We start from the raw sequence: 12,084 nt of genomic DNA, 5'->3' as shown, positions 1-12,084 counted from the left end.
TGCTTGGACAGATGAGAACAGAGTTGTTCTTCATGAAATCTAGGCAGACCTAATGATCTTGTTTATGGTTTATTTTGTTAAACATCCTATTAACAGCCATGTTACTTTGCTTTCAGATGATTATCGACAGATTGACTTTTGAGGTTACAAGACCTGTATTTAAATTTGCAAGTTCATCTGGATTTAGGTCTGAAATCATACATTACATTAGACCAACGAACTTGTTACTAACTGGAATGCATGGCAATTAGACTCTTTCTAAAGGTCAAACCTTAAAATATTCCTGAAAGTGTGCTTTAACTTGAAATTAGGAAAAGTAATGTTTAGCACTTTTAACTTTGGATGAACTTGCTCAGTTAAAGTTTTTACTTTTGACCCATGTAACCTTAAAAGTACAATCTTGAGTTCTTAGTTTCTGTTGAAATTATTAAAATTTTACAAGAGAAGTCTATAGTTTGGCAATATCACCAAAAGGGAAAAAAAATATCACAATTATGTAATTTCTATTTAAAAGTTTGTAAGAATCACAGTCAGATGTCGGTTACAATAGATAGTAAAAGTGTTCTGTATGATGTAAGTCCGAGTGATTCTGATGATCCAATTTAATATTTTGTAGGTAACAAATCGTTCAGACTTGGATAATGGTGGCCACAAATACTTATTTGCAAACTGTATGAGTGCTAAAAGTGTATACGAATTTGTAGATTGAAATTCCTACAACCAGTAAATGAAATCTGGATGAATCAATTTACAGTCTTTAAACAAAAGGGTCCACATTTGATAAGGAACAAACAAAGATTCGGAGGGATAGCTCGTACCTTTTCTCCCCAGTCTGGTCCCCAGCTGTTCTTGACCACCCAGTAAGGCGTACCATTTTCTGTACAACACAAACAATTAAATTAGATGCAATTTATGACAAATTTTGATGAACTGCAGTCTTTTATAATAATTATAAAACCCAAAAATATATTCTTTGGGCCTATAATAAAATTATGTTTTTTGCAGTTTTTTTTTTTAAAGATAATGTCCATAAATATGAACGTGTATTATATAATATGACATAGATAATATGTTTTATACTTACGGTCAACACCATACCCTACGATGAGAACTCCGTGATCCAGCTCCTTGGGATTACAGAAGAAACTCCAGGGGTGGGATATTCCTCCCATGTAAAACTGTAAGGTAACAATTCACTAATTATGTTCTTGAAGAATTTAGAGAATTTCTTCATTCATCCCAGAATCAGATACTTACACAGATTTCATCATTAATTTTCAGTCATTTTCTTTTGACTCTGGCAATATACATTGTATTTCAAACGTATTTGAAGTCATAGAAATATTTGATATAATCCTAACAACACCAGGTTTAAACAGGCAGTACACAATTATTACAGTCCATCAGACCCACATTTACCACATTGTCCATCACTGCAGAATTAATAAGTACAGATAGAATCCACATCCTGACCAGTTACCTCCCTTTAGTCATTACAAAGATCTTCACCTGGTTGGCCAATTATCTGATATTATGTACATATTTACATTTGGTGTGGCAATGCCCTTATATATTACTAGTAAATCCCTACCAAAAGCAGCTTCATCTATGAGAGTATAACTGAAGTTGCCCTGAGGGCGTATGAATATCTCACTTGCAAAAAATGTAAACAAAGATGGCCGCCATACATTGTAAAGTCACATTGACATGAGATTTTAATAAATTCTAATTTGCGATTCATTAATAGAACGTAAATATAAGCGATAAACTGCCTAGATGCGGCAGACCTACTGGTATAACTGCCACATGTGTCACAGACAAACTGAATGGTGCGCGCTACTTAATTACCTGCATAACAAACGCATTGATGCCAATAGAGATGGGTCCATTCTTTGCAAGCCAAGCTGCCATTTCTGTATAAAAGATGAACAATTATATAGAAGTACTGTTAAAAAAATAAATTCACACTGCCTACCACACAGGTGTTTCGTACAATGTTCTATTGCCATTCATGAAGATAATATATAAGATGAAGAAAATAACACCACCTTATCATTTAAGTCATTGTATATATAGGAGAAGTCATTCACATCATACTCACATGTTACCTTTAAGTTATTGGATAATTTAAATGATTCTGAACTCAATTCTATCTCTCGAACCTTTCTCATCGCTGATGGTCACCTTGACAACTTACCTGTCTCATCACAGGAGATGGACACAGATGGGTTGATGGTCACCTTCACATCTGGCTTTAAGACTCTTGCATTCTATGACCTACCTGTCTCATCATTGGAGGTGGACACGGAGGAGTTGATGGTCACCTTGACCTCCAACATAAGAGTATGAGCTCTATAACCCACCTGTCTCATCACTGGAGATGGATAAGGATGGGTTGATGGCCACCTTGACATCCTGCATTAAGACTATGCATCCTATAACCTATCGGTCTCACCACAGGATGATGGACACAGATGGGTTCATGGTCATCATGACACCTGATATTGAGTTCTTTAAATCACCTGACTCGCCGCTGGAGAAGGACATGGATGAGTTGATGGTCACTTTGATGTGTGACATTAAAGTCTCTGAGTTCTACCTGTCTCATCACAGGAGATGGACACAAAATTTACAGATGGGTTGATTGTCACTTAAACATCCGACATTTAGACACTTGAATTCTATAACCTACCTGTCTCATCACTGGAGATGGACACGGATGAGTTGATGGTCACACAGATGGGTTGATGGTCACCTTGACCCCAACATTAGAGTCTCTGAGTTCTATAACCTACCTGTCTCATCACTGGATATAGACACAGGTGAATTGATGGTCACCTTGACCCCGACATTAAAGTCTCTGAGGTCTATAACCTACCTGTCTCATCACTGGAGATGGACACAGATGAGTTGATGGTCACCTTGACATCTGACCTGTTGAATATACACCTCTCATCCTCGCCCTCGTATTTGTACCTGGCTTCTGTCTCCAGGCCACCTACAACATAGGAGAGTCTCATTAAAGGTAAATCAAGGTAAGGAGAATCTCATTACAGGTAAATCAAGGTAAGGAGAATCTCATTACAGGTAAATCAAGGTAAGGAGAATCTCATTACAGGTAAATCAAGGTAAGGAGAATCTCATTACAGGTAAATCGAGGTAAAAAGTACAGCTATCATTAATACAGGTAGGTAGGTAAAAATAAGAAGCACAGATAAACAAAACTATTCTTGATTTAAATGATTTCTGACTTATATATATATCTAAAATATCTGCAACAGGTCACATTTTTTTCTGGAATTAAAGCCTAAAGGCGTCAGGTTAGTAACGGACATACAACGCAATTCTTCTCTTTGACTTGAACACTTCCCTGAAGTTCTCTTGATCTAGACAAATGACAACAAAATGGCGTTACAAAGAAGTGAACATGGGAGATATTACCGAGTCTGATGATTTCTTTGTAGGCCTGGCTGGGCAGTCCACCATTACAGCCCTCATCTACCTTGTCACAGTCGACCAGCTCTGTAACCATGACAATTAATAAACATTGCTGTAATCATGTAAAACTGATGTATGATTCTGTGCTGTAAATAACAGGTAAACCATTCAGTATTCAACAAGTACAAAAGAATTTTAAATATCTTGGTCACATTCCTGACAGTTTTTCTAACACATCAATGGCAGTTTTATGTTGGGAGCAAAGGTTGTTCTCATTAAAGTTGGAAGCAAAGGTTGTTCTCATTAAAGTTGGAAGCAAAGGTTGTTCTCATTAAAGTTGGAAGCAAAGGTTGTTCTCATTAAAGTTGGAAGCAAAGGTTGTTCTCATTAAAGTTGGAAGCAAAGGTTGTTCTCATTAAAGTTGGAAGCAAAGGTTGTTCTCATTAAAGTTAGAAGCAAAGGTTGTTCTCATTAAAGTTAGAAGCAAAGGTTGCCATAACTTAATTCATAGATTAATAAGATTACCATGCCTACTTTGGTGCATTCAGTGCAAGACCGTTTTAAATCAAAGTTGTGCTATGCTTGAGTTCTTTAAGTATGATATTTGTGCACCTATGTTAAACATGTAGTAATTTGTAATCAATTCTGCATATGCATCTTGATGGATTGAAATAAATAATTAAATAAATAAACAAATCTATTTTGAGTCAATATTGATGAAGTTAAGTTATGCCCTCCCACCTCATCCGTACACATTAACGGTCACCTGAGATTTGAAATATTTTGGCCAACTAAATTGACCCTTTTTCGCCCCACCCATCAGTCCTAATGGGGTCAGTCTATGAAGAGTATTTGATTCTAACATATAGTAGATAAGAAGATTTTTGAAATTTCAGTCAATTTGACCCTTTTTGGCCCCGCCCACCAGCCCCTGGAGGTCAACCAGGGCCAACATGTACATAACATCAAACTGTCATCCCATGCTGATAATTTGATACAAGTTAGAATGAATTCCAATAGAAATCCAACAAATAATAGTCAAAAATGTGATTTCCCTATATAAACTATAGTAAAGTTTACCCCCTCCCCAGGGGCAAACGTGAGACCCCAGGGTCATGAAATTCACAATTTTGGTAAAGCACCTGAAGAGCCTTCCATCTATGAAGAGTATTTGATTCTAACATATCTGAGAGTAGAGAAGAAGATTTTTGAAATTTCAGTCAATTTGACCATTTTTGGCCCCACCCACCAGCCCCTGGGGGTCAACCAGGGCCAACATGTACATAACATCAAACTGTAATCCCATGCTGATAATTTGAACCAAGTTAGAATGAATTCCAATACAAATCCAACAAATAATAGTCAAAAATGTGATTTCCCTATATAAACTATAGTAAAGTTTACCCCCTACCCAGGGGCAAACGTGAGACCCCAGGGTCATGAAATTCACAATTTTGGTAAAGCACCTGAAGACCCTTCCATCTATGAAGAGTATTTGATTCTAACATATCTGAGAGTAGAGAAGAAGATTTTTGAAATTTTAGTCAATTTGACCCTTTTTGGCCCCGCCCACCAGCCCCTGGGGGTCAACCAGGGCCAACATGTACATAACATCAAACTGTCATCCCATGCTGATAATTTGATACAAGTTAGAATGAATTCCAATAGAAATCCAACAAATAATAGTCAAAAATGTTATTTCCCTATATAAACTATAGTAAAGTTTACCCCCTCCCCAGGGGCAAACGTGAGACCCCAGGGTCATGAAATTCACAATTTTGGTAAAGCACCTGAAGAGCCTTCCATCTATGAAGAGTATTTGATTCTAACATATCTGAGAGTAGAGAAGAAGATTTTTGAAATTTCAGTCAATTTGACCCTTTTTGGCCCCGCCCACCAGCCCCTGGGGGTCAACCAGGGCCAACATGTACATAACATCAAACTGTAATCCCATGCTGATAATTTGATACCAAGTTAGAATGAATTCCAATACAAATCCAACAAATAATAGTCAAAAATGTGATTTCCCTATATAAACTATAGTAAAGTTTACCCCCTCCCCAGGGGCAAACGTGAGACCCCAGGGTCATGAAATTCACAATTTTGGTAAAGCACCTGAAGAGCCTTCCATCTATGAAGAGTATTTGATTCTAACATATCTGAGAGTAGAGAAGAAGATTTTTGAAATTTCAGTCAATTTGACCCTTTTTGGCCCCGCCCACCAGCCCCTGGGGGTCAACCAGGGCCAACATGTACATACATCAAACTGTCATCCCATGCTGATAATTTGAACCAAGTCAGAATGAATTCCAATAGAAATCCAACAAATAATAGTCAAAAATGTGATTTCCCTATATAAACTATAGTAAAGTTTACCCCCTACCCAGGGGCAAACGTGAGACCCCAGGGTCATGAAATTCACAATTTTGGTAAAGCACCTGAAGACCCTTCCATCTATGAAGAGTATTTGATTCTACCATATCTGAGAGTAGAGAAGAAGATTTTTGAAATTTTAGTCAATTTGACCATTTTTGGCCCCGCCCACCAGCCCCTGGGGGTCAATTAGGGCCAACATGTACATAACATCAAAGTGTCATCCCATGCTGATAATTTGATACAAGTTAGAATGAATTCCAATACAAATCCAACAAATAATAGTCAAAAATGTGATTTCCCTATATAAACTATAGTAAAGTTTACCCCCTCCCCAGGGGCAAACGTGAGACCCCAGGGTCATGCAATTCACAATTTTGGTAAAGCACCTTAAGACCCTTCCATCTATAAAGAGTGTTTGACTCCACCATATCTGAGAGTAGAGAAGAAGATTTTTGAAGTTTTAGTCAATTTGACCCTTTTTGGCCCCACCCCTCAGGCCCCTGGGGGGTGGGGACCATATAATTCACAATTTTGGTTGACCTTCAGCCATAGAAACTTTCTGCCAAATTTCATTGAATTTTGTTAAGTGGTTTTGGAGAAGAAGTCGAAAATGTAAAAAGTTTACGGACGCACGACGCACGACGACGGACAAAAGGCGATTAGAATAGGTCACTTGAGACTTCGTCTCAGGTGACCTAAAAACCAATGAAGATGCAGGTAGCACCTTTCGTGAGCTTTGTTTTTGCACTGGTATTTAGATGAAAAAGTTCTTTAGAAGGATATTTTACCATACATAGGCTCTGTAGTTATACATAGTAATGAACACTGGTGACACTCTGACCTCAGAAGGTCACTCAGATGACCTCTGTCTCATTCACTCTGATCTCAGGTCACAGCTTACATGTCTTGTTCACTTTGACCTTAGAAGGTTACCCAGATGACCTCTATCTATTTCAATTTGACCTCAGAGGGTCACCCATTTGACCTCTGTCAAGTTCTCCTTGAGGTTTGTCTGATAAGAAAATGAAGAATCGGACAGACAGAAAGACAAGCAGCCCTATACGTGGTATTAAAAAGTAAAGATAGTTCATTACTATGTCAGATAGTGTCAATCCCTCAGTTCAAAAGTAAATGTCTTAAAGAAATCATGATGATCATAGTTAAAAGATAAGCTGGTTTAATGAAGAATCTGTGGAATTAAATGACAAAAAATAAAGACTGATTTAAATTTTATCACCAAAGTCGAGGATGTTTTGCTGGGTTACCGCATTTCATTTTTGACTAGTGTGTTGAATACACTAAGTAAGTGTTGTAATATATCAAATTAATCGAAATATAATTCTGAGAATTTCCAAATGCGTAACCTGCCTTATCCTTATCTACATGGCCTGAATAATATAGAGGTCAGACAGTAGTCAAAAGCTGGTGAGAGACGGCAGGTGGTGGCCCCGGCACAATCATGCTATCTCGGACTCACACACATAAGGACCTCAAAACAGGTGATTGTTACACTCCGCTGATATCTGGGAATCTTATCATTAGCCTTGTCCAAGAATAAGAAATGACAAAGAGTGCATCTGCCAATATTCACATTCGTAAGGAGCGCTGCTTAATTTCAAGTTGTTGTGGTATTTTAGGATTGGGCCGAGTTGAACACGAGTATGCCACGTACCAAAATTACCAACCAAATTAAATTTTCTAAACAACAACACAAGTATAATCAAACAAATTATAAAATATAAACATAATTCGTGATCTACAGAATTTCAGCTTGTTAATTGTAGAAAGGGCTTCTACTTGTGCCTGACCATATACATCCTTAGTCAACAAGCAGAAGTCGTGGTGATTAAGTGGACCAATTGAGAAGTGAGGAATAAAAAGATATAGTCATCAATATCCCCAGTGCCCCACTAAAGAATTGGAAATTACCTATCATGTATGAATTTGATTGTTTGCATAAAGTGTGATATTTAGGTTTTCAACCATTTGTTTCCATGGTTACAGATAAATTATGAGAAATGAAAACCACTCCATTTTAGGCATACCAATAGGCACAAGTGCGAAGCATGAGTGAAAAATATTGAAATATTCTGTCATACGAGTGAAATATATGTTATTTTAATGGGAAACCATTCAATTTTCTTTTTATTGCATTTTATATACTTTCTGGTAAAAACAAAATTAAAATCTCTTGGTGACCTTACTCCCTTAACGGCACCATTTTGAAAGGACTGATCAACACAATATTAAGAGTTTTCCGCTGTTATCGGATAATCTGTGCATGAAGAGCTAACGTCAAGCGAGTATTTTTTTCAAAAACTAGTCTGAATATTTCAGAAATACAGCAAAATAACCAATTTATCTATCTTCGCTTCGATTAGAAAAATCAACAAGTTTCCATGAGATACATGTAATACAAATTTGCTCTGATTGGTCATCGCTGCTGTGAAAATTGAAGTTTTATTAGTCTGATAACATTTCTATATTTCACTGGCAAAAATGCAATAAATTGTAATATTTAGGATTATTTACATTTTCTCCATGATAACAGGAAAATTATGAAAAATTCAAAGCACTCTATATCAAAAGGCACCACTAGAGCAATGAATGTACGAGTTGTTACCAGGTATCTAGAATGGTTTTGGAGTTACGCTTCAGAAACATGAGCTGCAACCAATGAGACAGATGGAATGCAATCTAATACCCCGGTGTTTCGCAAATAAGTTTCCTGACATTTCTTTAAAAAAAAAAATTTTTAAAATTTTGAATTACAATGTATAACATAATTAAGCATTATGGTTTAATTCTAAGGGAACTAAATGATACTGATTACTCTAGGTAATTTCCATCTGATCTAGGGCCATAACTTTAAACAGACACATGGTTCTTTTTTAATATCAGAAATTGTGGTCTGATGCTGACCTTTCAAAAAATTCTGAAGGATTGCAGTACTGCTTAAACATAAAATTTGAATTTAATGATTTCTGGTAAATACAACAACTATTTCCAATTTCTGATAGATATTCCTTAAAGATATTCCTTATATAGAGAAAATATCTTTTTATTAAACCAAAACATTTAAATAAGTTATAACATATTTCTACCATCCTAAATAAAATTTGTGACCTGAAACATGTCAATGACCGTGATGAGCTATCAGCTCCTTATCTGTTGGAGACAATGGTCGTGACATCGATCTCCCTTTACCTGGCCAACACCTGTCTTAATCACCGTCACACCTTTAACATCAGACAGGTGATCTGGGTTACAAATGGGCACGTTATCCTTGAAATTGTTCAAATGAAATTCTGCAAATTTTGACCTACACCAGACAGGTGATCTAAGTTACAAATCAGCATGTTATCCTTGAAATTGTTAAAATAAAATTCTACAAATTTTAACCTTTCTCCAACTAAAAAAACAAGAGATCCCAGAGGGATCTTGGCGCCCACCATTGAATGATCTTTATAGGTTCCATGTCAGATTGATCTTTTCTCTACTTTTCCCTTCCTCTAAGTCTTACTAATCTGTGTAAATTCAGAAACAGCCCTCTAGTACTTTTCAAACAAGGGGAACCTATATATAAAATTTAAGATTTTGCGATAATGGCTGTCTGTTGTTTTCGGATTGGTCCCAAAATGCAACATCAGGGACCAAGGGGAACCTACATATGAAATTTGAGAAAGATCCCTTCAGTACCTTCTGTAAAATAGCGATAACAAACTTCAATTGGACCTAAATACGAAAATTTGAGAAAGATCCCTTCAGTACTTTCTGAGAAATAGCGATAACAAACTTCAATTGTCAAAATCTAAGATGGCTCCTGTCGGCCATGTTGTTTTCTGATAGGTCTCAAAATGTCATATGCATAACTAGGCACCAAGGGGAACCTATATATGAAATTTGAGAAAGATCCCTTCAGTACTTTCTCAGAAATAGTGATAACAAACTTCAATTGTCAAAATCCAAGATGGCTGCCTGTCGGCCATGTTGTTTTCCGATAGGTCTCAAAATGCAATATGCATAACTAGGCACCAAGGGAAACCTACATATGAAATTTGAGAAAGATCCCTTCAGTACTTTCTCAGAAATAGCGATAACAAACTTCAATTGTCAAAATCTAAGATGGCTCCTGTCGGCCATGTTGTTTTCTGATAGGTCTCAAAATGTCATATGCATAACTAGGCACCAAGGGGAACCTATATATGAAATTTGAGAAAGATCCCTTCAGTACTTTCTCAGAAATAGCGATAACAAACTTCAATTGTCAAAATCCAAGATGGCTGCCTGTTGGCCATGTTGTTTTCCGATTGGTCTCAAAATGCAATATGCATAACTAGGCACCAAGGGGAATCTACATATGAAATTTGAGAAAGATCCCTTCAGTACTTTTTGAGAAATAGCGATAACAAACTTCAATTGTCAAAATCCAAGATGGCTGCCTATCGGCCATGTTGTTTTCCTATTGGTCTCAAAATGCAATTTGCATAACTAGGCACCAAGGGGAACCTATATATGAAATTTGAGAAAGATCCCTTCAGTACTTTCTCAGAAATAGCGATAACAAATTTCAATTATCACAAGAGATCCCAGAGGGATCTTGGCGCCCACCATTGAATGATCTTTATAGGTTCCATGTCAGATTGATCTTTTCTCTACTTTTCCCTTCTTCTAAGTCTTACTAATCTGTGTAAATTCAGAAACAGCCCTCTAGATCTAGTACTTTTTAAACAAGGGGAACCTATATATAAAATTTAAGATTTAGCGATAATGGCTGTCTGTCGGCCATGTTGTTTTCCGATTGGTCCCAAAATGCAATACCAGGGACCAAGGGGAACCTACATATGAAATTTGAGAAAGATCCCTTCAGTACCTTCTGTACAATAGCGATAACAAACTTCAATTTTCAAAATACAAGATGGCTGCCTGTCAGCCAGGTTGTTTTCTGACTGGTCTCAAAATCCAATATGTATAACTAGACACAGAGGGCAACCTACAAATGAAATTCAGAAAGATCCTTTCAGCAATTTCTGATAAATAGCGATAACAATCTTCAATTGTCAAAATCCAAGATGGCTGCCTGTCGGCCATGTTGTTTTTCGATTGGTCTCAAAATGCAATATGCATAACTAGGCACCAAGAGGAACCTACATATGAAATTTGAGAAAGATCCCTTCAGTACTTTCTGAGAAATAGCGATAACAAACTTCAATTGTCAAAATCCAAGATGACTGCCTGTCGGCCATGTTGTTTTCCGAATAGTCTCAAAATGCAATATGCATAACAAGGCACAGAGGGGAACCTACATATGAAATTTCAGAAAGATCCCTTCAGTACTTTCTGAGAAATAGCGATAACAAACTTCAATTGTCAAAATCCAAGATGGCTGCCTGTCGGCCATGTTGTTTTCAGATTAGTCTCAAAATGCAATATGCATAACTAGGCACCGAGGGAAACCTACATATGAAATTTCAGAAAGATCCCTTCATAAGTATCTGAGAAATAGCGATAACAAACTTCAATTGTCAAAATCCAAGATGGCTGCCTGTCGGCCATGTTGTTTTCCAATTGGTCTCAAAACGCAATATGCATAACTAGGCACCAAGAGGAACCTTTATATGAAATTTCAGAAAGATCCCTTCATAAGTTTCTGAGAAATAGCGATAACAAACTTCAATTGTCAAAATCCAAGATGGCTGCCTGTCGGCCATGTTGTTTTCCGATTGGTCTCAAAATGCAATATGCATAACTAGGCACCAAGGGGAATCTACATATGAAATTTGAGAAAGATCCCTTCAGTACTTTCTCAGAAATAGCGATAACAAACTTCAATTGTCAAAATCCAAGATGGCTGCCTGTCGGCCATGTTGTTTTCCGATTGGTCTCAAAATGCAATATGCATAACTAAGCACCAAGGGGAACCTACATATGAAATTTGAGAAAGATCCCTTCAGTACTTTCTCAGAAATAGCGATAACAAACTTCAATTATCAAAATCCAAGATGGCTGCCTGTCGGCCATGTTGTTTTCCGAATAGTCTCAAAATGCAATATGCATAACTAGGCACAGAGGGGAACCTACATATGAAATTTCAGAAAGATCCCTTCAGTACTTTCTGAGAAATAGCGATAACAAACTTCAATTGTCAAAATCCAAGATGGCTGCCTGTCGGCCATGTTGTTTTCAGATTAGTCTCAAAATGCAATATGCATAACTAGGCACCGAGGGGAAACCTACATATGAAATTTCAGAAAGATCCCTTCATAAGTA

The 12,084-nt window shown here is 37.0% G+C and overlaps 1 protein-coding gene across 3 annotated transcripts in view; it reads right to left on the bottom strand.

Moving 5' to 3' along the window:
- The window catches only part of LOC117323332 (putative cysteine proteinase CG12163), a 51,200-nt gene that overhangs the window by 2,246 nt on the left and 36,870 nt on the right, over window positions 1–12,084 (bottom strand). For all 3 annotated transcript variants that reach the window (XM_033878479.1, XM_033878481.1, XM_033878480.1), the window contains exons 13-17: window positions 3,442–3,522; window positions 2,879–2,998; window positions 1,849–1,913; window positions 1,085–1,178; window positions 819–877 (exon numbers count right to left, since the gene is read on the bottom strand). In XM_033878479.1, coding sequence (XP_033734370.1) covers window positions 819–877; window positions 1,085–1,178; window positions 1,849–1,913; window positions 2,879–2,998; window positions 3,442–3,522 — 419 coding nt within the window. The remainder of the gene's footprint in view (window positions 1–818; window positions 878–1,084; window positions 1,179–1,848; window positions 1,914–2,878; window positions 2,999–3,441; window positions 3,523–12,084) is intronic.

Source organism: Pecten maximus, chromosome 3, assembly GCF_902652985.1.
Source record: "Pecten maximus chromosome 3, xPecMax1.1, whole genome shotgun sequence".
In the NCBI taxonomy this organism is placed as follows: Eukaryota; Metazoa; Mollusca; class Bivalvia; order Pectinida; family Pectinidae; genus Pecten; species Pecten maximus.
This window is presented reverse-complemented; position numbering and strand designations above follow the sequence as displayed.